This window comes from Pelophylax lessonae (genome assembly GCF_965119305.1).
Source record: "Pelophylax lessonae genome assembly, chromosome: 4".
Taxonomy (NCBI): Eukaryota; Metazoa; Chordata; class Amphibia; order Anura; family Ranidae; genus Pelophylax; species Pelophylax lessonae.
In genome coordinates this window covers 190743915-190770922 of record NC_138771.1, presented here as the reverse complement: position 1 = coordinate 190770922, position 27008 = coordinate 190743915, and the positions used below count along the sequence as shown (strand labels likewise).

Genomic DNA, 27008 nt, shown 5'->3' with positions numbered 1-27008 from the left:
AATTCCTTGGGGACCTCCAGAACTAACTAGTGTCCCCACTGGAAGATTTCCCTTCTATTACTATTCCAGGGACAACCCAAAATTTGGGGTATTCTTTTACTTTCACTTTCAATGATAATAGCAAACATGACAAATAGAGAGGGTGAATTTCCTTAAAGAGGAGTTCCGCCCCCCCCCCCCCCCCCCAGGAAAAAAATGAAAAGTCAGCAGCTACAAATACTTTAGCTGCTGACTTTTAACCACTTGCCTACTGGGCACTTAAACCCCCTTCCTGCCCAGGCCATTTCTCAGCTTTCATCGCTGTTGCACTTTGAATGACAATTGCGCAATCATGCAACACTGTACCAAAATTCAATTTTATCATTTTTTTCAAACAAATAGTGCTTTCTTTTGGTGACATTTAATCTGTACTGGGGGTTTTCATTTTTTTGCTGAACAAACAAAAAAAGACTGAAAATTTTGAAAAAAAAAATTATAATATATAATTTTATAGTTTGTTATAAAATTTTGCAAACAGGTAATTTTTCTCCTTCATTGATGTGCGCTAATGAGGTGGCACTGATGGGCCCTGATAGGCTTCACTGATAGGCAACACTGATGAGTGGCACTGAAGGGCACTAATAGGTGGTACTGAAGGGCAATGATAGGCCCTGGTAGATGACACTGATAGGCTGCATTGATGATGGGGCACTGATAGGTGGTACTGGTGGGCATTAATAGGTGGCACTGGTGGGCACAGTTGCTCTTCCTCTTTGGGACCGATGTCCCTCTGACAGCAGAGGGACATCGCCGGTTGCTGTTTACATCACATGATCAGCTGTCATTGGCTGATCACGGACTCGCTGATCACAGAGCGAGACGCGTGCGCCCTGCAGGGAGTGTCCAGGCAGCTCATACACGGGAGGATATAAATGGACGCCCTCCCGGCAATTTAGGTCCCCACTGTAGCCGTCTTTCAACTATAGCTCGGGCATTAAAGCGGTAGTATACTTTAAAAAAAAAAACCCTGCAAGACAAAGGCATAATGAGCTAGTATGCATTGCATACTAGCTCATTATGAAATACTTACCTTTAGAACAAAGCCCCGACACGGTCCCCCGGACACCGCTGTGGGAGCTGACATGATCCCTCTGCGTCTCTTCCGGGTTCGGCAGTTGCGGCGCTGTGAGTAGCCGGAGCCGCGATGACGTCACTCCCGCGCATGTGCGCGGGAGTCATTTTCCGGCACTTCCCGGCAAGGAACTCTGAATGTCCCCCCCGGACCTTCAGAGCGCATGCGCCGCTCGAGTCAGCGACTGCATGCAGTGCAAATATCTCCTAAACCGTGCAGGTTTAGGAGATATTAATTGTACCTACAGTTAAACCTTATTATAGGCTTACCTGTAGTTAAAAGTCACAAAAAGCGGTATACTACCGCTTTAAGTTAAATATTAGAACTTACCTGTCCAGGGTTCCTGCGAGGTCGGCACCTGAAGACGATTTTTTTATTTTTAAGCCGATTTTTGTATCGGCTCTCAGGTGTTGCCGCCGCAATTCAGGGTAAGGGAACCCAACAGTGAAGCCTTTCAGCTTCACAGCGGGTTCCCTACTATGCATGCGCTCTGCGCTTTCTAATTAGCCAGGTGGCGGAGTAAGAAGGAGGGGGGCTGAACTTCCGAGGGACAGCGCTGTGGCACTGTCTCCCAGGAGGGGGGAAGGGTACCTGTCAAAAACAAGTACCCGTTCCCCCTGCTAAGGTGCCAAATGTGGCACCAGAGAGGGGGAGGAAGCATATAAGCCGAAGTTCCACTTTTGGGTGGAACTCCACTTTAATGAGGGTACAGATGGCAATAAAAACCTGACAGGGGTTCTAATCCACCTCCACTCTATACAAAAATAAAGAAAGTTTTGCCTTTAGTTCTACTCTTAGTTGTGTCCTGCAGTTGATGATTTAGGCTTTGTTTCTGGAGACATCCCTGACACCAGAATAAGGGGCAGACATTGGTGTCATGCTGTATACAGGAGATTTCCCTGATATATATGGGAGGTGGTCACACTCCGAGGCCCCTCCCTGTATGATGGCCTGCCACTGATCAGGTATGTACACAGACCCCTCCCCCTCCTCTCCGGGCTGATCGCCGTCACTGGGCGGGCGGATGGCGGTGACATGCTGCTGCTGCTGAGGAGGAGCCGATCGTTGCTCAGGAGCTGCGTGCAGTTCCTGGTAGTATCTCAGCCCGCAGTGTCGGTTGGTAGCACGGATCGGATTGACGGTTCTCTCCTGAACGGCAGGGCCGGCGATCTGTGCGGGGTGCCCCGGATCGAGCAGCAGCGGGCGATCGGAGCGATGGCAGAGGAGCAGCAGCGGGTGGAGGAGGAGGAGACGGAGACAGAGAGGTGAGCGGGCACGGCGTGGACGGAGGGGGGTGTATGATCCGTCCTATACTACTAGAGAGGTGCAGGTGAGGGGGGCGTGTTCACATGATGATTGGGGGGGGGGGGGGGTTTGGGCACAGCTCTCTATAATCCTACACAAAGTTTATAGCTGGGGTCACACTTGTGTATTATTAGCCTGATACACCCCCCCCCCATGTATTCTGTTTTTATTTTGACCGCTTCTGGAAGGTTTACCCCCCCCCCCCCCTTAGTGACCAGGCCATTTTTCGCGATGGTTGCGCGGTCGTGCGACACTGTATCCAAATATAATTGATGTCCTTTTTTTGTCACAAATGGCTTTCTTTTGATCGTATTTGATCGCCTCTGTGGTTTTTATTTTTGTTGCGCTATAAACAAAAAAAAAATGCTATAATTTTGGTAAAAAAAAAAAAAACTTTTTTTTTTTTTTTTTTTTTTTTTACTTTTTGCTATAAAACATAGCCAAAAAAATTTTTTTTTTCATCAATTTAGGCCAATGTGTGTGCTGCCACATATTGTTGGAAAAAAAATTCCCAAATGAGTGTATATTGATTGGTTTGAGCAAAGGTTATAGCATCTACAAACTATGCCATATTTATTGTTTTGTTCATTGAAGGACACAGCGCTCCATAAATCATAACTAGTGGGTTATATTTAAATACAAGTACAGCGCCAATCATGTGTGTGAGGACAAGACACTATGAAGTAAGAGTCCAACAAGTACACAAATAATGATCCTCAATTGAAAGATGAAAAGTCCAGTCAATTAGATGGAAACATCACCACCGCGTGCAACAGATTGTAGTAGATGTCTGCTTACCAGAATCTCCAGACCCCCTGTTAAGGCGGGTCAAATAGGCAGATAGTAAAGACATCCAAGGAGGGGATCCTCTGTGTTAAGGAAGCATTGAATTGTCCTGAATGTGAGTTGCCATTTTTATTTTTTATCAATAAAGATGTAAAGTTTACTATGCCATTGGAGTCTCCCTCTTGATTTTGAGGTCTGCTATCATCCCCACTTACTGCACTGGTGTATTTGGATGCTGGAAGTTTGCCCTATCTGGAGTGATCATATAAGGATCGGCTTCCTTAACACAGAGGATCCCCTCCTTGGATCTCTTTACTATCTGCCTATTTGACCTGCCTTAACAGGGGGTCTGGAGATTCTGGTAAGCAGACATCTACTACAATCTGTTGCACGCGGTGGTGATGTTTCCATCTAATTGACTCCATCTTGGGTGGCTGGACTTTTCATCTTTCAATTGAGGATCATTATTTGTGTACTTGTTGGACTCTTACTTCATAGTGTCTTGTCCTCACACACATGATTGGCGCTGTACTTGCGTTTAAATTTTTATGCTGATTAGTTGTTTTTGTACTGGCTGCCTTTTTCCTATTAATTGTTTATATATCCTGAGTGTGACCCAAGCGCGGTCTTTTTTTCCCTATTTAGTGGGTTATACTGCCTCCTCCAGGAGTAGGACTAGGCAGAACAAAAAAACACCTGGCTATGCCCATGGATAATCTTAGTATATAACCCCCCCCCCCCCCTTTCTGCTCTAGGTAATCAGTTTTAATCTCTCTAGTCAGGAGTAAGGACCTAGGCTCCCAGCTGTGATCTCTGGTCCTAGCAATTTTTTCTCCTTCCTTTCATCTTTTTTGGTTTTTTCTCTCGGGAGATCTACAATCAACTGCTGAATTGGATAATTTGGATCCAGTGGTCCCCCAGTCAGCAAGCGCATGCAGACTACAGCTACGCGCTAGGTCGGCCACGACATAGGCTCACGGACAGAGGCTGGCCCGCGAGTTAAACGTCTCGAAGGGTTACATACAAACAGGCTTGGGTCTGAGTTGCAGCAGTCCCTTGATAAACAGCTCCCCTACTTTGGTGGCAAGGATTCTGTCTGGAGCGTTACCCGCACCATGGAAGGGTAAGTACAGTCCCCCTTCTCCCCTTCTGGCGTTTTTTTTTTGGGTGGACGGGGGTAACCCCTGGGGACGGTCTGACCTGCCTGCAGGTTCCCTCCTCCCATCCTTAAATCTCTTAGTGAGCTGGGCTTCCCCCACTTCCTTTTCACCCTGTCTGACTGGAGTCTGGTGGGGGTCCCAGGGCAGAGAATGCAGCGGTGGCCCCTGGGGTCTCTCCCTGCTATCCCCACTCTGTAATGGTCCTGGGATAGTGTGTGTCCTGCCCTGGTAGTCTGGAGGGATCCCAGTGTAGGAGACCCCTAGGTGCATGCCCTGCTATTTGCAGTGTGGGTATAATACAGGGGGGTTCCAGTGCAGAGACGGGAGCAGAGTCTCCCTTAAAGTTTGTCTTACCTTTGGGGGGTGGGGGTGGTCCCCTTGCAGAGGGTGCAGTGTTACAGAGGGCGCAGGGAAGAACCTGGCAGCATGCTTTAGCGTTTGTAGCTGATGGTGGCCATTTTCCCTTAGCCTGGTTGGTCTCCAGTTGGCACCCAGGTATGTGTAGCCCGATGATGTCACGCAGGCCATTTTTCCTTAGTCCGGGAGATGCTGGAGACTGAAGCCTCGTGGGGATGTCGAAGCTCCTCCTCAGTTTCCTCTTCCTGTGCCCGGGACATATGAACAGGGATAGCGTCCATGATGATGCTGGGTTTGAATTCTTGATGCTCCTCCGGTCAGTATGGTGAGTCCTTGGGGGTTCCTGTTACCTCTCTCCCTGCTGATAGGTACCCTGAGCCTTGAGGGGATCCTTTAGTGGTGCCAAAAGATTGTTTTTGTACTGCAAGGTTTTCCTTTCCTTATGGAGCCTCAGGGTCACATCTCCCTCACTGACCCCCCTCATGGAGGTGGCAGGTCCCTCAGAACCCCAGCTTCCCATAGGTGCATTGATTCAGTCCTTAGTGTCCCCGGTGGAAGTGGCATGTGGGCAAAGGCCCAGGAGGAAGCGTCCCCCCGCCTTCCCCTGCTCGGTCTGTCTCATCTGAGCCTGATGCCACCGTGGACGCGGCCCATCCAGGGGGACTTAATATCCCACCCACAGATCCATCCAATAGTAAGGATGAATCCTCCATGGTCTCAGCAGCGAATGAAAATGGTAGACTGTGTCGTTTGTTACGCATAAGGCACCTCGTACTCCAAAGGTGTTTCCTCATGTGCCTTATTTTGACAGGTTTTCCTGTAAGGAATGGGAACAACCAAAATTACCCTTTGTGTTTCCCAAACGTTTTGCTGTACATTACCCTTTTGAGGAGTCACTTTTAAAAAAATAGACTAGTTCAACAGTGGTGGACTCTTCCTTTTTTTCAGGTTGCATAAGGCAACCATGATCCCAGTAGAGGAATCTCCATCCTTTAAGGACGCGGCTGACAGGGAAGTGGAGGCTGTGGCACGCAGCATATTTACTATGGCTGGTTCGGCAATGCGGCCAGTCTTTGCCTCAGCCCTGGTGTCTCAGACCCTAACTGAATGGGCCAGGCTTTTGCACCAGGGCCTTGGGGGTGAGCAGGCCCCCGCTGCTTATGTTGATTTAGCGGACCAGTTGGTCCATGGACTGCAGTTTTTTTGTGATGCAGCTTTGGATACAGCTCCTGTGCTGTCCAAACTTTGTTTTAGCGGTGGTGATTAGGCACGTGCTGTGGCTGAAGAATTGGTCTGCAGAACTATGGTGTGAATACACGATTAGAATATCACCCGATCATTCGACCACCGACTTTTGAAAACGTATTTGTCGGTCGAAAACTTTGCCAACATACACGGCCCGAATATCGCCCGACCGGTGCCCGCCGACCATCGAAACTGTGTTCGTCGGTCGAAAACGTTGCCAACATTAACGATGCTTCCGGGTCAACAAACATTTCCCGGGAAAATATTTTCGGGCATGCGTGATGAGGTTAAACTGAACGACCTCAACACCAACGTATAGAATATCGTTCTTTTGCAAACGAGATGACAGAATTTTTCGGGTTTTTCAAACGGTATTTTTCGTTCACAATATCGATATCGCTCATTGATGGCTGGACATTAACGAGTAGAATATCGGCCGATCGCTTGCTGAACGGAAATTTTCGTCCGATATTCTTATCGTGTATTCCGGCCACAAGTCTCCAAGAAAGCTCTCATTGATCTGCCCTTTAAAGGCGATCACCTGTTTGGGGCTCCCCTGGATGACATCATTAAGGGTATCACACGGGGGAAGAGTACCTTCCTGCCACAATCCAGGAAAGGGAAGGAGCCTAGTTGCAGACAGGGGCCGCCCTCCTCCGCCCATAGAAAATTATTTTGTGCTTCTGTGACTGAGAATAAGGGAAATAGATCTTTCAAATATTCCTTGGGAGGTTCCAAGCAATCTTGGTCTGGTAAGCTTAGAGCTAGCTTCTCTGGACCCCCAGACAAGACGCCTTCAGCATGAAGGTCTGCCCTCACCCATTATTGGGGTGGGGGGACATCTTCGCTGGTTTCTGGCCCTGTGGACTTCTTCTTTTGTCAGCTTCAAGGAGATCCACAAAATGTTTAGTTTGGGGGTACCCAGAAAGGGGGGCAAAACTTGTTCTTTGTGCAGAAACCTTGTGCAGATTTATTTCCTGCAAAGGTCCAGGTAATGTCTGAACAACCTAAGGCCCCCCCTATCCCTGTCCAGGGAATTGAATTACCTAAATCAGATTTTAATTCTGACCATCTTTTTCCAGAACTGGGGACCATCTGTTCCATGGCTGGCTCTATGGTACCCTGGCGGAACCGTCGGGTCGCATACCAGGCTCCCCAATCACATAGGAAAGTCTGGAGAGGCTTTTACAAAAAAGGGAATCGCTGGCTGAAAAAAAGATGCTGGGATGGTGCCTGCAGCTGCAGGCTTCATCCCAGTATGACCACTTTATTTGAAGAATGTCCGTAGAGATTATAATCATTTTTTTTTTTTTTTCAGTTGATATCAGGTTGAGCAAAGAAAACTCCTTGTTCACACTATCTGCACTGAGCTCCATAGGTCAGTACAGGTCCAATGCAGGGAGAACATTCATAACGATGAGAGGGATTTACTAAGGACAGATCAGACCAAATCTGGGACAGCTGTGCGTGTAACCAATCAGCTTCTAGCTTTCATTTTTGTTTACAAATCAAACTGATGCTAGAAGCGGATTGGGTGCTTTGCACTGCTGCTCCAGATTCTGTTTGCTGTAGTTTTAGTAGATTTTCCGTACTACCCACCCACCTACCCCCTACATACCGTACTACCCACCTACCTACCCCCTACATATCGTACTACCCACCTACCTACCCCCTATATACTGTACTACCCACCTACCTACTCCTTATTTTCCCTGAGGAAAAAAGGAGGGAAATAATAACTGACCTTACTCTAAACCGTCTTCTTCCCGCCACTCTCGCATGAGGAAAACGGGGCCTATACAGCCTTCCCTTTTCCTCTCATTCTAAACCCTTTACTAAGTACCTTGTATGGAAAGATGTTTATACTTCTCTAATCTAAGGGTGCTCAGGTCATGATCGGTTCCCAGCACTGGCTTTAGGGGAGAGGAAGGATAGCAGATGGCGAATGCTTTATTTTAAGTCTATGGGCGACGTCCCCAACCAGGTATTCCAGCCATTGTCAGTGCGCTCTACTCATCCCTGAAGCCAGCCACTGGGCAGACCAAGTGACCGGACCAGAGCATCTTTAGCCCGCTGTCAGCTGAAAATGGGTCACAGGAATGCAGAACAAACTGCGCTTCTGTGACTTAAGGTCCGTACAGAGACACAGACAGAATGCCGGCCAGTCAATAGAATCTGGCTGACGTTCGACCTGTGTTCATGTCAGCCGGGCCAGCTTCTGTCGGACGAGCATGCTGGAAAACCAGCAGCCAACTGGCTCCCGATCAGCGTTCTCAGCCAATAGCAGAGAGCGCTGACCATAGTGTTCTGGCGGGGGGATGAACACAACAGCTCAGAGGGAGAGATTGCTGTACTGACGTTGGATTGTTAGTACAGAGGCTACGACCAGAGCTGTTGGGTTTTTTTTTTTTTTCGTTCAACCCAATAAAAAACTATTGGTGTGTACCAGGGTTTACAGGAGAAGTATGGCCGAAAGAGCTTTGGCTATACTTTTCGTTTATGTGAATAGTATAAAAACTAGTGCGCTGCTATAATACAATAAATAAAAAAATACCTGATGAGTAAAGTGACTTGCTGCTCACCACCGTGTTCAAGTACTCATAAACTTGAAATAATCAGCAATGTATATAAGGATAATGGTGGTGCGCTATTCATACATCAGTGCTGTGTATTGAAAATAATCAACAGTGCCTATTCATAATATACATATAAAGTTGATGACCTAAAAACAAATAAGTCATAATCTTTAACAATCCGTGATTGAAAACAGTGATAATCTATAGTACAGTCTGTGATTTTATCGATTGCATGCAGTGCTTTTCAACCCATGTACACATATAATGATGTTGTAATTAAAAGGCTTCTTAGAACAAAACCAATATAAAGTGCTTAGTGCTTAATCCTTCCACCTGCTGGGACACCTCTGTGTGCAGAGCGCACTCACATGCAGCACAAGGGGTTTATGCATTAGAAAACCAAATTCCTCATCAGCCTCCACTCTTATCTCAGTGGACCGATTTCACAGTTTATGTAAATAAGAGGATTTTCCATAGTGCATTATCCTTTTAAAAGCGTTTATTCATCATAAACATGTATAGATAAACTCGCATTTGGGATGTAGGGACAGGCGGCCTTAGTACAATCTGTGTAATCCTATTTGCATCCGCCGCTGTAGAGTCGTGGTCACTCACTCCCTGGCTCTGATCAACGCGGAACAGCGGAGTCTGACGTCACTGGCTTCTCCTTTAAAGAGGAAGTAAACCCTCCTCTGACACTTGTACCTATAGGTAAGCCTATGATAAGGCTTACCTATAGGTACTGTAAATATCTCCTAAACATGTACCGTTTAGGAGATATTTACCTTAGATGCATCCAGTGACGTCACTGGCGCATGCGCTCTGAAGGAATGGCCGCTGGTGCCGTTCCTTCAGAACTCCGTGCAGTGACCGTTGGCTCCCACGCGCATGCGTGGGAGTGACGTCACCGCGGCTCCGGCCAATCAGATGGCCGGATGCCGCGATCCCAGAAGACGGGCGACTGGACATGTCGCCCGTCATACAGCTAAGCGGGCGGCACGGCGGTGGCTCGTTCTAAGGTAAGTATTTCATAATGAGCTAGTATGCGATGCATACTAGCTCATTATGTGTTTGTCTTTCAGGGTGAAAAAGAAAAAAAAAGGGTTTACAACCTCTTTAAGGCCCCTTTTCATACGGAGCGGACTGTATTGCGATATGCTTCGGCACTTTTTTTTTTTTTTTTTTTCACGGATAACATTTGTGTCATCTGGTCCGTATGTCCGCATATCATTGATGATATACGGACATAATGTATGTCTATGGGATTGCGGATGTCAGCGGATGACACCGCTGACATCCGATTTTGCGTCCTTTCTGTTTTTTTAACGGAAGAAAAAATAGGGTTCTGATCTGTTCCAAAAAACGGAACAGAACTGAAGGGACACAAATCGGATGTCAGCGGTGTCATCCGCTGACATCCGCAATCCCATTGACATGCATTATGTCCGTATATCATCCGCAAACGGATGGGGTGATATACGGAACGCCCGTGTGAAAGGGGACTAACTGCTGCCAGTGTTACTGAATGTGTCAGGGATATGTATGCCACAAACCTAGGAATTCCACATTGAATTCATAACCTTAAACATGAGTGCTGCTTAGAATAGTCCAACTATGTGCAGCCGCTAGGTATTTCTACCTGTATTTGATTTCGAAAGGCTGCTGGTAGCAGGCTGTATGCTACATCTGTGCCTCCCTTGCACCCAGAAATGTCCGCTTTGTACACCACAAGAGCCCTAAAGTGCCGTTTTGGAGTCTCGAGTGACAAAGTGCAAATCTTTGTAAAGAAATCAACTATTTTTATGAAACTATAAAGGGAACTTAGAGGTACTTGCAGTGCACCACCTGTGCACACAGCACGTACACTGACAGCACTGTTCTGTACCATTCTAGGGGATGGACGAGTCCAGATTTCTGTGACTATCATGCTTGTTGATGGGCTTCTAGACTCCTGCATTGAGCAATATGGGTGTGCTGTACATGGAGTGTAAAGATAAGCAACGACTTATCTGATTACTGATTGTTGAAAAATGCAGGTCTTTGGATCCATGGTGTAGATAATTTAACGAATCCTAAAGTGGGGTACACACTAGGCCTGCACGATATTGGAAAAAAAATATATTGCGATATTTTTTTTCAACGATATATATTGCGATATTGAGGGACCCGTCAATTCAGGCTCAAGTCAACAATTACCTTACCATTGATATTAATAATTTCACAAATAAGCAAGCTTCATTTACAAGTGACAAAAAGGTCACTTAATATTTTATTCCAAAATTAGAACATTTCTTGTAAACACAAAAGCAGAACACATTTTTAAATAAAACAGCAGCTTTACACCAACCCCCCTGATTGGTTTACATTACAACAATATAACTTAACATATTTTTTATAAAACAACTTATAAGCACCGGAGCGGAGAAAAAAAACTGAACGCCCGTGTGAAAGAGGCCTAAACAAAATGAAACAAAACTTCTAAACTGAGGTTTTTTTTGCATGATCATGAATAATCATGCATAGCTAGCTGCTTATGTATGCTTTGCTTACTCAAGGTTTTTAGCTAAGAACACAAGTCTATTAACCTTTGCAGGCTTGAGACAGGATCGTTGGCAAGTGACGATGTTGACACTAGTACTGAAAAGTCTCTCTGACGGCGAGCTTGTCGCAGGAATACACAGGTATTTGCGGGCAAGTCTGGCGAGACGAGGAAAGCTTATTTTGTTTACTTTCCACTATGCAAGTGAATCCTCCTCTTTGTCTATTGGAGGTCTTAGCAGGTAGGTGTTTAACTCTGCTTCCAAAGCATCCTTTAGGGTCAGAGAGGAATCACCCTTTGCTGCAGTTTCACTCTGTTTAAAGAAGCTTGCCAATGACTTCTTTGCTTTCTTTGCCTGGGGTTCACTGGTAACGTTGGGCATCGCGTCAGTGCTGCAGCTTGCTTTCTCCTGGCATTCCATCATCTGTGATGCCACTCTGGCCTTAACTTGGGTCTTGTCCGCACTGATGAAGTCCATCTTGAACCGGGGGTCCAAAAAAGATGCCATATCTAGCAGCTTCTGAGTATCATCATCTTCGTATTTCTCGTTGAGGTAATCCAGCATCATCTTCTTTATGTTCTTGGTCAGGTCTGTGTCTTCATCTCGCATTTCCAGTAGTGAAGTGTTGAAGAGCTGAAGAACTGGCTTTACAAAGGAGACGCTTATGCCTCGTTTCCACTGAGCGGAACGGTTCGGGTCGGTACAGTTTGGAAGGGTTAGAATGGTCCGGTCTATTCAGGTGAGCGTTTCTACTGCAAGTCGGGCCACCAGGGACCATGCGGGGTTTACACCAAATGAGGTGTTTGTTTTGTTTTGCTCTTTCATTTGATGTGAGCATTGAAGTTTTCCTGTCCGCCAATCAGTGGAATCTATCGTGTGACGCCAGTAGCTCCGCCCTAACCGTACCGTACCATTTCCTATGGCCCTACATCTGAAGAAGGACCAGGAATGGTGCGGTTTGGTTCGGTTGTATGGGCCACTTTCATAATGGAAACACTCAAATTAGCGTACCGAACCGATCCGCTCAGTGGAAACGAGGCATTGCATATTCATCCCCTGAAAGTGCATCAGTGAAATCCAGCATTGGGCCCAGTGACTTGCTTACAGATTCCAGGACATCTATATCTTGCCAGGTTGGAATTAGATGCCGCAGCTTCTTGTCTGCAGACAGGACCTGAGTTAAAGCCTGCTGCTGCAGCTTTAATATCCTGCTGATCATCATCTGTCTGGAACCCCATCTTGTTTGGCATTCTGAGATGAGGCAATGTGATGGAAGATTGAGTTCCTTCTGGACTTTTGCCAGGGCATCGCTGGCCTTCCAGCTGTGAGAGAAGTGGCTCACCAGCTTCTTGCAGACTCCTACAGCACGATCAATGCGACCATCCTTTTTCACTGCATTTTCTAAGCGGAGAAAACAAACAAAACATGTGAACTTTAATTATTGAAGGCATGCAACATGTAACAAATTCATTTTTCAAGTTTTGTCAGGTTCAGGACAGGTTGTTAAAGTGGAGTTCCACCCTAAAAAAAATTATTTTTCTATCCGCTTGCTTGTTTTTACCTGCAAAAGAATTGGATAATTACATTTTTTTTTCACTTACCTTGTTTTTAAAGAAAATACTGTATACTTACCTTACCTTACTTCCTCTTCCTCCCTCTGCGGGCACGTCCGCCGCCGTGACTTCCTGCTTCCTGGGAGCTGAACGTCATCGATCCCAGAAGTCAATGCACCAGCCCCGCACGTCAGTTCTGGTGCAGGAGCGTCATTCCCTGCTAAACAGCTTCTGGGCATGCCCAAAAGCTGTGCAGGGATAACGAGCCTGCACCGCAAGTGACATCGGGGCTGCCGGTGCAGGTGCATTCTAGGACGGAAGAGGACACAGAAGGGGACACTCCGGCTTCAGCTGCCCACACCTGATGGCAGCGCTGAACAAGACATTTTCAAGGTAAGTATTTCTTCTAAAAGGTAAGTGCAACCTGGGACAGTAGAGGGTGGCTATCCATTGAGGAATGTACTAGCCCTGAGGCCCCTGACTGTCCCGGGGGTATTTTTATCTACATTTTTTTTTTTTTTTTTTTCAGCAGGAACTCCGCTTTAAGTAAAACAGCAAAAAAAAAAATGTTTAGAATAGATCATGGTCATTACTCACCAACTGCAAGATGCAGTCTGTGGCCGAAACTCTGTAGCCTGGTCCACTTGTTCAGATCAGCAGCTTTCAGCATGTTCGCTGCATTATCTGTTTTTATACAGACTTGACGTGTCTCATCTAAGCCCCAAGCGGACACCGCTTCTCTCAGGGCCTCTGCGATATTCTCGGCTGTATGACTTTCTGGGAAAAATGCAGTCTGCAAACAGCGACTTTTGAGCTCAAAGTCCTCTGTGATGAAATGGACTGTCAGACTCGTGTAGGGCTCCGTTGTCCTGCTGGACCACAAGTCTGTTGTAGTTGCATAGTATTCCACGTGCGACAGTTCTGCTTCAACCTTAGATTTGCATTTTTCATACAGTTCTTCTATCGCAGCTTGGGGAAAAATATGTCCGTGATGGTACAACATACCGCCTGTCAAGCGTTTGGATCATTTTCTTAAATCCCTCTTTGGCGACGGTATTTAATGGCAACATATCTTTAGCGATATGAAATGTTATTGCCTCTGTTATTTCTTTGTGACGTTGAGAGCCTTTCTGGTAAGGTGTCTTAGTGGCAAAGGCATCACAAATACTTGTTTGTTTTGGAACTTGACAACATCCAGATTTTACTTTGAATTCATCGTAAAGAGCTTTGTGGTGCCGTTTTAAGTGTTCAGACAAATTGGTGGTGTTTCCTTTGGCACTTTTCCACTGCAAGTACCGGCTAGTACCGGCTCGGCTCTACTCGGCCCTGCTTGGCCCAGTTTGCTTTTCCACTGCGGTACCACATGGTATAGTGTCGGAACGGTTCGGTACGGTACGGTATAGGTTTGCTTTTCCACTAAAGTAGTACTAAAGTTAAGTGGGTGGGATAACAACGGGGTGGGTGTGATTCTCTGACCAATCAGTGGCTAGTAGTGACTGCATGCAAAGGATTGTGGGATATGGTACCAGTTTGGTACCTGTTGGAACCACAATCGAGTAGGTACTGTTTTTTTTCAGAGCCGTACCGTACCGTTCGGTTCCATGCAGTGGAAAAGCAAACCTATACCGTACCGTACCGAACCGTTCCGACCCTATACCATGCGGTACCGCAGTGGAAAAGCACAAAAGCGTGCCGAGCCGGTACGGTTCTATGCAGTGGAAAAGCGCCACTTGTTTTGTGGCCACAACTTTATGACACTGCATGCAAAGTACCTCTTTTTGGTCAACATCCTCCTTTTTGTACCCGAAATACTCCCAAATTGATTTTGACTTTCTTTTTGGTACGAAATCACTTTTTTGTGGCGGATCCTCTTCGTTGCGCATTATTAGTGATGAGTGTTGGCTGTAACTGAGCGGTGAGCGCTGTGAGCAGCGGCACAGCAAACCAATCACGCGGAAAGTGCAGCCTTTCTGACCATACAGGGTTAATGTTACTGTGTAGGGATTCAGTGCACACTGCAGCCTTGTACCATTACAGGGTTAATGTTACTGTAGGGTAGGGATTAGGAGGTAGTGCAGCCTTCTGATTGTACAAGGGAAGGGACACCTGGGACAGCCAGGGTTAATGTAGGGATGGGATGAGTTTTGCAGCAGCCCTTCTTCTGATTGTATATATAGTACTGCACTGGGAGTCCGGGACAGCCAAGGTTAATGTTACTGACACTGTAGGGATTCTAGGAAGGATGCTGGGCAGTGGGAATGGATGAAAATCATGAAGCAGGCAGCAGCACAGCCTTCTAAATTTCAATTGCAGATGCAGATACAGGGCAGGGCAGGGTTAATAATAGTACGATTTACTCTGCGACAGTCAGTGTGGATTGTGTTCAGTCTCTCGCTCTCGTCTGGACTCAGTGGTGGTAGAGGACTAGGAGCCGGTAGAAGAACACAGCCGCTCCACTCACTCCACTTCCGTGCAGCCCACGCGTTCAGTCTCCGGCTCCGCCCTCAGCTAGTTTCTCAATGGATCAATTTCTCAATGGAACAGCGAACCAACCAATCACGCCGTGAGTAGCGGCACAGCGAACCAATCAGGCCTGCAGGCACGCCTGATTGGTTAGCTGTGCAGCTGTTCACGGCGCGCTGCTCACCGCTGAAGTGTGGGACGGATGTGTCGGGCTGCTACAAGAATCGATGTGAGACCTCCCCCCCCCCCCCCCTCCGAGTCCCGACTTCTCCCTGCGGACGCAGAACGATAGTTGATATCATATCGACTATCGTTCAGCACTAGTAGAAAATCTGCCGAAAATTCCCATCCGAGGTAAAATCATACCATTTTCGGCTAGTGTGTACACAACTTTCAGCAGCCGATGCCGACATTTTCAACAAAAAAAAAAACGGAGGGACAAACGCCAAAATTTATTTCGTCCGTCCCCAGACGACCGATTTTCGTTTAATGTGTATGCAGTACGTCCGTGAAAAATCGGGTACGAAAGACTGCACATGATCCGGGTTGTCAGCAACTTCAGAAGTCTAGGAACAAATGTGCCAAAAAAAAGAAAAATTGGACGAGAAATTTCGTGAACATTTATGCACTGTCAACTAAAAATGGTAATGAATGCCGAGAAGACAGAGAAAAATCGGAGGATATTTCGTCCGATTTTTCGTCAAGTGTGTACGGCCCTTAAAGCCTTGTACACACTACAAGTTTTGGTTGAAGCCGATGTTAGTACAGCGATCTCCTCTGCTGAGTTATGTTCTGACAGGGGGATGCCTGTAAGTAGTGTTTGCCGAATGGCTGATTGCACCACATGTGCAAGGTTTACTAAACCAGTTACTAGAGCTTTGTTCTGTTCAGGAGCTGCACATTTAATCCTTCAGACACTAACAGATTAGAACAAATGGACTTTAAGTCAAAGTGCAGTGATATGAACTAACCCATTACAACCAATCGGATTTTATCAGTTTAGTGTAATCTGACTAAAAGACCTTTACCACAGTGGCAGTATGACTATAATCTAGATAGATGGATCCTAACAGATGAGTCAACCACAGTTCCATGGAACCCTGTGGTTCCCCTGAAGGTTTTATAGTAAGGTTGAATAAAGACACCAAGTACATCCAGTTCAACCTCAGTGTGTGTTTGTGTTGACTAAGGAATACATCCTAAAGCCCAAATCTTTTTAAAGGTATCTACACTCCCTGTTGACACCACCAACCATGGAAGGGAGTTGAGTCCATCACTATTCTAACAATAAAGAACCCCATAAGCAGTTTAGGTTTGAACTACTTCTTGTACAGCTTCATTGTGTGGTTGCGCATCTTTAGAGCCCTTTTGGTTACGTAGTCTCTTCCCATTGAGATATATGTATATCGCAATTATATCCCCTCTTAAGCGTCTCTTCTCCAGGGAGAATAAGTTTAATGCTTGTAATTGTTCCTTATAACTGAGCTCCACCAGCCCCATTTTAGCTTTGTTGCCCTTCTCTGGATTCTCTCCAGTTCAAGGGCATCCATTCCAAAATTGGACCGCATACTCAAGATGTGGCTGAACCAGGTTTTTGTTTAACCACTTTACCACCGGAGGATTTTGCTGTCTTACGTCCAGGCCACTTTTTGCGATTCGGCGCTGTGCGACTTTAACTGACAATTGCGCAGTCGTGCGACGCCGTACCCAAACAAAATTTACGTCCTTTTTTCCCACAAACAGAGCTTTCTTTTGCTGGTATTTGATCACTTTTTTTTTTTTTTTTTTTAATGCGGGACTGCGACATTGCGGCGGACAGATTGGACCCTTGACTGACATTTTTGACACTTTGGGGGTACCAGTGACATTACTGCAGTAATCAGTGCTATATATATATGCACTGTTACTGTAAAAATGACACTGGCAGGGAAGGGGTTAATTTTATTGGAGAGGGAGGGATTAATGTATGCCTGGTGCTTACTGACGTGTGTGGGGGGAAGTGACTGAGTGAGTCAGGGACAGATCGGATGTTCAGCTATGCTGAACACTGCGATCTGTCACTCCCTGTCACTTAGGAGATCTGCCCGCTTTGTTTACACAAGCGGGCAGATCTCCAAACTAGATTCCCAGACGACCGGGGAAGAGCAGCGGCGATCGCCGCCGCTCCTCCCCTGGCCCGTCTCCTGCTGTGACTGAAAACAGCGGGAGCGCGCCTCCGTCGGCTCGCAAGCGCCGCTGGACGTAGGTCTACGTCGCTGGACGGGATCGTGCCACATTGCCTCGGTAGCAGCAATGGGAGCGGTCCTAAAGTGATTAACTGGTAGAATTCTAATTTTATATCTTTGACTAAACACCCTTTTTAACAGTATGCTAGCCTTGCTTGCTGCAGCTTGGCATTGCTTTCTTTTGCTAATTCTGTGATCATCTAGGACCCCCAGGTTCTTTTCTGTCCTCGATACCTTCAGAGCTTTTCCCCATAGCGTGTAACTTGCATTCATATTTAAGCTTCCGTCTGCATTAGAGCTCTTTCACATGGGCGATCTGATCAGGTCCGCCTGTCAGCTTTCCAGGTGAACATGATCAGAAGATACATGTATTCCTGTAAACCAGCAGGTGTAAACAGACTTATGTCCACTTACATCCACCTACCTCCGAGGCAAATCGGGCTCGCTAAAAAAAAAAAAATTAGAGTTTAATGTTTGGTTAAAGAAGTAGTGCAAAGCTGAATGTTTTGGTCAGTGGTTAACCACTTGCCGACTACGCACAGTATATTTTACTGCAGCAGTCAGCCCCTCACAGGCAGAGCGACATAGGTCTACGTCGCTAGCCTGTGAGGCTCTGGGGAGTGAGCGCGCGCCACGAAGGCGCGCTCCCGCTCGGTCACGGACCCCCCCCCCCCGCGCGCGTGTGACCGGCGGACCCGATGTCCGCCGGTCACTCGGCGATTGTCGGGGGAGAGGGAGAAAGGCAGGCGGCTAGTGTAAACAAGCCGCCTGTCATTCTCCCCTGTGTAGAAACAATGATCATACGGTTCTACTATGTAGGACCGTTGATTAATGTTCCTACACCTTAAGCCACAGCCAATCACAGTTAGAATCACGCCCCTAGGGACACACACAGCCCCTCCCTCTCAAATAAAGTTAACCCCTTCACTGCCAGTGTAATTTTACAGTAACAGTGCATATTTATAGCACTGATTACTGTAGAAATGTCACTGGTAACCCCAAAAGTGTCAAAAATGTCAGTCAAGGGTCCGATCTGTCCGCCGCAATGTCGCAGTACCGCAAAAAAAATCGCAGATCGCCGCGATTACGCGTTAAAAAAAAAAAAGCAACAAAAATGACAAATATCTTTCCCTTTGTTAGTAAACGCGATAACTTTTGTGCAAACCAATCAAAATACGCTTTTTTTTTTTTTTTTTTTTTTCCCCCCCAAACATATGTAGCATAAAACAAATTGGCCGAAAATGTTAAATTTTGATTTTTACATTTTTTTTTTTTTTGGGAATTTCATATAAAAAATGTGAAAAATATTGTTATTTTTTCAAAATTGACGCTTTTTTTTTGTTTATAGCGCATGATCAAAAAATCGCACAGGTGATCAAATACCACCAAAAGAAAGCTCTGTTTGTGGGGAAAAAAACGACATCAAATTAGTTTGGGTACAGCGTCGCACGACCGCGCAACTGTCCGTTAAAGTTACGCAGTGCCGAATCGCAAAATACCCCCTGGTCAGGAAGGGGGTAAAATCTTCTGGGGCTTAAGTGGTTAATCATGATGCTATCAGGTGGTCTGACATTGAGCTGTACAAGAGAGATGGTCTGGATCCCTCACACAAGGGCTCTGGGCTTCTCAGTATGGAATTTAGGAGCTTTTTTTGGGATATGCATTCAAGCTAGAAAATGGGGGCAGTTGATGAGGGATCATTTGATCACTTAAAAATATACAACTTACTAGATCCAAAGCAGCATGGTCTACTGAGGGTAGATCATGTCGGACTAATCTGATTTAATTTTTTGGCTATATTACCAATGTTTGTAGATTGTATGGCTAAATTTGCATCGCATTCGGACAAACTCATGCAGAACCCTTTTTTTTGGTCAGCACCAAAATCAGATCGCATAGGTGTTCACACCTATGCCATCCTGATTCCTGTCCGAATTGACAGTTCGCACTGTGATATGTGAACCGATCTGGGGGTGTCATTAACTTTGTATTGACACGCCCAGCGATTTGCATATGGCAGTGTGAACTACCTGCGAGTCGGGTGCGATGCAGGAGCCTGCAGTGGATTTGCCGGATTTCCCACATCGCACCATTGTGAACCGAGCCTTAATCTTTTTTTTTCAACAGTAAGATCAAATTGCCGGAAAGACAAAAGGCAATGTATGTAACCAAAGAAGTAGGTAGACAGGGCCTGTGTGCTTTGCAGGATTATGTGCAAACAATGATATTTAAATTAAGAGCACAATGTGTGTACATTTTTATTAACTTTTTGTTGTGTAACAGGTAATCCCTCACCAAATCTCCAGAAAAACCATTGTGTTGTGTGAATTAAAAGCTGTTAGCAGCTTTTGTACAAGAAAGAGAGGAGATTGGGGGGTTGATTCAGTACACAGGACAAAGTACACTTTTTTTTTTTTTTTTTTTACAAATCTGTAGCAGTATTGAATGATTTCTATGTTATTGTACTAGTAATATAAAAAATGGCACACAGTAAATGGCTGCATTAGTTACCCAGTGGGCCACATCTTCCTCAAAGTAATAAAATAGCTAAGGATGGACATGTCGTCATGTACACAGATAGGTGTGCCTGCACGATTGCCCTCTGGGACTTCAAGGGTCCATTTATATTAGATATGGGTCAGATGGGTGCACGATTGCCCTCTGGGACTTCAAGGGTCCACTTATATTAGATATGGGTCAGATGGGTGCAAGATTGCCCTCTGGGACTTCAAGGGTCCATTTATATTAGATATGGGCCAGATGGGTGCACGATTGCCCTCTGGGACTTCAAGGGTCCACTTATATTAGATATGGGTCAGATGGGTGCACGATTGCCCTCTGGGACTTCAAGGGTCCACTTATATTAGATATGGGTCAGATGGGTGCACGATTGCCCTCTGGGACTTCAAGGGTCCACTTATATTAGATATGGGTCAGATGGGTGCTACAACCCTTCCCATTGTCTTGAGGACCTGTACGCAGCTCACTTCTATCTAGCTGTAAGTTGATACACAGTAAATAAATGTTCTTGCTTGGCCAGTAATGGATTGAGGTGCCCAAAATTGGTCTTGCACAGGGGTTCATGGTGATTGTCTACTGCTAAAATTAGAGCAATCGGGTCCATCAGAAATTTAAGAGAATGTAAACCGCTTTATAACAGAGTTTTATAGTTAGTAATGAGCCATTATGGGTGAATAAACCTAAAAACAAAATGTAATCTACAAAAATTTGAAAAAGTAACCAGATCCATTTAAATTGTTGATTTTTTTTTTTTTTTTTTTTCCACATTTGAAAAAGGCTAACTTTAGATCTTCATTCAAACAGTGCCCACTTAAACAAGAGACACACAAAATTGACAATGTGTATTCTGATATTCTAAATGAATGAAAATGTAGATATGTCACATGGAAAAAAGTAGTTACACCCCTCTCTTTAAATTCACTTTTAACACAGTATTTGAAATTCGAATCAGGTGTTCCATGTCGGGTACCAGTGATTAGAACCTTATAGAATAATGGAGGTGAAACCTGTCCTATTTAAAGCTCAGATATCTAGGGTCTGGGGTTCTCTTTGCTATTGAAGTGTATGGAATCATCATGCCAAGATCAAGAGCTTTCTTAAGGCCCCCAGGAAGAAAGTTGTGGATGCCTAATGAGTCTGGCAACTGATTTGAAAACAATCGACAAATGGGGTTGATTTCCAATGACTGCTAATTTGTCCAGGATTTGCTGGCCTATCAAATTCAGTTTAGCTGATCTTTATATACTAAAAGAAGTCTCCAAGAACTCAAACCTCTTGTGGCTCAGAGTTACTGTCAGGTAAAGCCCCGTACACACGTACCGATTGTCGGCCGAACGATCGGCCATCTTTTGTCCGTTGCTGTCCTGTCGGTTGAAAAGTGCTAAAGACTGCACACGAATTTTGTCGGCCAACAACAGCCGACTGCAGAAGTGATGTCATGTGATGGTTAACTTTCCGTGTGTTTTTTTTCTTCTCTGAGCATGCCCAGTCTTGCTCATCTGCTGTTTGTCGGCCGAATTCTGTACTGACTGAGGAACAATCGGCCGTTCTGGTGTTGGCCAACAAAAATTTTATAGCCTGCACACCAGATTCTGTTCGGCCGAAAATTCGCAGTCGGTTGTCGGAAGCATCATACTAACAAGCCGAAAATCGTCCGACAATCGCTACGTGTGTACGGGCCTTAACTCTTGTAATAGTTGTCAATGTGTATGCATCTACAATCAAAAAAACATTGCACCACATTTACCTGCATGGGAGGTGTTCCAGGGGAAAGTTTTTGTTGCTGTTTAGAAATCATTAGAGAACTACAGATGAAGTAAAAAAACAGTCTTCTTAGAACCATGTGCTGTGGACTGATGAATAAAAAATAGTTGTTTGTTCACAGTAAAAGTAGATCTTTAGTACAACCAAAGACCGTATTTTAGTAGAACCTCATACCAACTGTGAAGCATGTGAAATGTTATGGCTTGAGGTTGCTTTGCTGCTTCATGGCCCGGGCAGCTCACTGTCATTGAGACAACTATAAATTCTACTTTGCTTCAGACTGCGCTTGATTCCAATGTGAGGCCATCTGGTTAAAATTTGAACCAGAAATGAATCAACCCAATGATAACCCAAAAGACTCTAGCAAATGCACCAAGGAATAGGTCAAAAGAAGGAACGGAGGGTTATGATATAGTCTAGTCAAAGCCTTGGTTTGAATACCATTAAAATGCTGGCTGCCATTGGTTATCAGGATGAAATCCTTCAACCCATTGTCAGACCCTATGCTGGTGCAGTGGGTCCTGGGTTCCAACCCTGGTGCACGACAATACCTGGCCTTATGTGGTGAGAGTATGCAGCCAGTTCCTGGAGGATGAAGGAATTGATACAATTGAATGGCCCCCCACACTCGCCTGACCTAAATCCAATAGAACACCTCTGGGGCATTGTTTTGGTCCATCCGACGCTGCCAAGATACACCTCAGTTTGTTCAGGAGCTCAGTGATGCCCTGGTCCAGATCTGGGAGGAAATACCTCAGGACACCATCTGTCATCTCATTAGATTTTATATACATACATACATACATACGTACATACCCTGTTTCCCTGAAAATAAGCCCTACCCCAAAAATAAGACCTAGCGTGATTTTCAGGGATGGCTGCAATATAAGCCCTACCCTGAAAATAAGCCCTAGATAAAATCCTTGTAAAAACATGTAATTGGTTTTGTAAAAAGATTATATAATGAGCAGTGTGTCTCCTTTTGTAACTTTTTTTGTGGAAAATACCTGATTTACAACGCCGCTGGACACTCACGTGACCTGCTGGAGATCTTCTCCTCCCGGCTGATGTCAGTGGCCCCTCCCTCTGCAATGCTTGGAGCCGGGTTGACCTCAGCGGGGATCTCAGCCCCTCCCTCTGCAGTATTCGGAGAGGGAAAGTAGAGCTCTGGAGGGTAACGTGAGCGCCAAGCGGCGCTGTAAATAAGGTATTTTCCACAATAAACTTACAAAAGGAGACACACTGCACATTACATTATCTTTTTACAAAATTGATTACATAATTTTACAATGACTTTATCCAAGGTTTATTTTTGAGATTTCAGAATGTCATAATGCTGACTCCTGAGCTGACAGGGGGAGAGAAGGCAGGAGACACAAACTTTTTTTCTTTTACATTTTATTGTTTTATTCCAGGTTTTTTTAGAACACATGGAGGGCTAAATGACACAGCACAAGGACTGTGCTGTCTATCATGCTTTAAAGGATCAGGATATTTATTTATTTTAGGGCTACAATCACTTTAAGATCGTCATTGTACATACCCTAAATAAATAAATAAGACATCCCCTGAAAATAAGCCCTAATGTGTTTTTTTGTAGCCAAAATTAATATAAGACCCGGTCTTATTTTCGGGGAAAGACGGTGTGTGTGTGTGTGTGTGTGTGTATATATGTATATGTATGTATGTATGTGTATGTATATATATATATATATATATATATATATATATATATATATATATATATATATATATATATATATATATATATATATATATATATAGTGTGTGTGTGTATATATATGTATATATATATATATATATATATATATATATATGTATGTATAATATATATTATATAATCTCCCCTGGAATGGCTCCATCTTCTGCTCTCCTCCAACAGATACCTCATAAGAGCCTACAAAAGCAAAAACCCTCCTAGAAGGAAAATCAATAATCTAACATGAGTGCAGTAAATTCAGCATATCTGTGTAATAAACATTTTAGCAAATTAAATCAATGAAAATACTATAGGTGAGTTGTGCTTTAGCATGATCATGGCAGAGTACATAAAAATGGTGGGTGCAGTATATTTAGCACATTGCGTAAAATATAAATACCTGTCACTGGACCAAAATTATTATTACTGTCACAAGTCAGGGTTTTCCAGCGGCTTTAAAGCACAAAAGTTTAAAAAGCTTTAGGGTAGCATGCTATGATATCTTCTTCATCCTTTTAGATTTTCCTGGAACGTAAAACCTGCAAGAATGATCAGTATTCCTGGACTCTCAGTAGATATGAATAGCTATGTTATAAATAGAATTGTCTGGTGATATTACACATAGCATTAACAATTGCCATATCGCCTAAAGAAGGTGCTAGAGCTTGAATAAAACTGTTACATAACAATGCAGGCGCTAGCCTGCTGTATTCCGCTATGCACAGGGCTACTGTCATTTCCTGTGACTGCCGGGGTTGTATTTTTGACGTTCTTACAATAAATTATTCAGAACCCTAGGAAAGTTTGACATTAAGATGCACTGTAATATTCACATGCTGAAACAGCAAAACCTAAAGCAGATGGATTCTTACTAAGATGTGAATAGCTGCAGATTCATACCTCTGAAGAGCCTGTGAGTGTTTTTTTTTCTTTTTTTTGCAAGCTGTGGAAGTAAATAAAAATGCATTTATATCAAAAGCCCTTATTTCCTTTCAGAGGTTTGCTCAACAGACTATTGCTGAGACTGTAATATTGACTCATTTTAAAATGTGTTGTATCCAAAGCCAAAATTTTGGAGGAGAAATTAGTTAAGCTTTGTGTATCCTTATAATGGCGCTGCAAACTGGCGTGAGTGGCATGCACTACATTAGCAAAAAAGATAGACCTCGTTTAAGTCTATCTGCACCTCTTTCGTTTTCAAAGTGAGATAGAAACGGCCTTGGGTTTGGTCCCTAATTCAAGTGGTAGTAAACTCAATAGTATTACTTTGCTGTATTAAAATCATTCAACATCGATGTATATGGTACTCCTTTTTTTTTTTTTTTTTTTTTTTTTACATTTTGTTTAACCTGTGCCGATCTGTTGCAATCCATCTAGAATTGATCAAATTACATCACCAGCATATGCCCATATTTGCGGATATTCACGGCATGCTCTGTGTGCCGTCTCCATTCCGGCGAATGCTGTGCCTTTTGTCATCTACTCCCTGTGGAATTGCATTGCAATCCCACAAGAGCACAGCTTTCCGATCCCGGATAAAAAAATCACCTAATGCACATGCGCAAGATTCCGGCCATTTCAAGAAGACAGGGCAGAAGCTTTACAGTGTACAGATGCGGAAATGATCTGTAAAAATGGTGCCGGCTTCGGACTAGAGACAGGAAAGGCAAAATCGGTAAAAAAAAAAGTAAGAAGAAGTAACCGAGGGGGTTTATTTTATCAAGTAAATTGGTATAAAAAAAATATATTAAAGTGCTGCGCAACAGGTTTGTGAATAAATGCTCAAAATTAAATAACTTAGTGTTACTATAAAACTAAACCACATAACACCATGTATGTGAAATATCCCCTTGGATCAGGTATCACTCAACTAACTAAACACGTGATCACTAACACCATATATTAATGTGAACAGAAAAAAACAGCCTACTGAAGAATCCCAAGTGGAGGGCGTAACGCGTATGGGTGGAAGGAGTCGAAGCCTGTGACATCACACATCCGTTACCAGTGTCAGCGTGGTGAGCTGATGGTTTTAATGCTTGTTCAGATTTTTCTTGAGTGTTTTTAATCCTGTATCGATTTTTAATAAATATGGGAAACAAGAGAGCACTATGGTGTTTCTGTTTTTGTTTTATGATGATATATGCTGATGACTGAGGAGTGAAGAGGGAAATGCAGCAGTTACATCCTTGGTAAGAAAAGGAGGTTTTGCTGCATCCCCATAGAAGGAATTGGTCAAAGGCATATTTGACTCTGTAGTGGTGAGGTGAGCAGGCATTGCACCTGAAAGTGGTGGTTCACCAGAAGGACTGTGAATAAAGAACTTTCAGTGCATCACACAGTGGGTTTTTCACAATTTATATGGGACTTTTAAGGCATCTGTTTTGTTTTTTACTGTTCACATTAATACATGGTATTAGTGATCACGTGTTCAGTTGAGTGATACCTGATCGAGGAGGATATTGCACATATATGTTATTACGTGGTATGTTTTATAGTAACATTAGGTCGTTTATTTTGAGCATTTATTCACAAACCTGTTGCCCTGCACTTTTTTAATATATTTTTTTTGTAGACTAATGAAGTGGTGGTAGGGAACACACTAATAAAGTGTTAGTGGCAATGTGTCTCTCGGTGATGAGGCATATTAATTTAAGCACTTTGAAGAAAAAAAAAAGGGAGTTTGCGCTGATTAGTTTTTTATTTTTTTATTTACAATTGATCTAAAAGGCTTTTGTGTAGTGCCAATATTCATTTTCAGTATTTCTTTGGCTTAGCTTACTACCGCTTTAACAAAGAGATACGGGATTTAAACTGCTGGTATCCTGGCAGACAGCTCATATGTCTGTCTCTTCTTTTAACTGACTGTCAACCTCCTGTAAACGCAGGGTTAACAGCCTTCCTCCTGAGCAGCAGAGGGAACCATAGCAAGCAGCTCCAGCTCTCTTGTTCTGTCAGAATCGGCGACCCGTCAGATTGGGTAACAAAAGCAAGGTTCTATCACCTGAATACTTATTGCGCATGCGCAGGTTTGCTAATCTAATAGAACACCTGCAGTCATAAGGCGCCTGCAGACATCCTACTACACCCAGCTAAGTCTTGAATTTCACAATCATTTAACGACTAAAGTTTGTGTACATAAATCAATGTAGTATATTGAGATCTGTTAAGCTGTTTTCATGTTCCTTTTTAGATTTCGATAGTTTTTTATAAATTTTGTGTGCAAAGAAAAAAATACACCAGAATGCTTACATTTAACATCTGCAATGAAAGAGAACTCAGAACAATGTTTAACAGTGGACATAGCCCACAAAGGAGCTCATGGCCCACAAAGGAGCTCATGGCAGTGGCATACATGGCTAGAGAACACCACTCCGGTGGTCCCATGGATCGGTGCGACGCCAACCGGGTCTGGGCCAACTCCCCCCCCCCCCCCCCTCCGGCGCCCCTAGGGGAACACTCTGCGCACTTAGGAGAGAAGCGGTCACCCATCCTCCATGCCACCACAGCACCTCCGGCATCGGGAAACCGAACCGTCTGCATTCGTATACCAAGGTAACTGACATGGCAAATTAAGGCAAAAGGGCCGCTTTAGGCGGCAATAGGTCTATAATGATCCTAAGAGGACCATGTCTTCATAAATTCCTTTGCAGTAAAAAGAGAGAGCATGTAGGAAAGAAAGG

The 27008-nt window shown here is 44.4% G+C and overlaps 1 protein-coding gene across 1 annotated transcript in view; it reads left to right on the top strand.

Moving 5' to 3' along the window:
* Nucleotides 1-2121: 2121 nt before the first annotated feature.
* NAPEPLD (N-acyl phosphatidylethanolamine phospholipase D) overlaps nt 2122-27008 on the top strand; it is a 50279-nt gene continuing 25392 nt past the window's right edge. Inside the window, exon 1 of the mRNA XM_082257139.1 lies at nt 2122-2376. Coding sequence (XP_082113265.1) covers nt 2147-2376 — 230 coding nt within the window. The 5' untranslated portion in view covers nt 2122-2146. The remainder of the gene's footprint in view (nt 2377-27008) is intronic.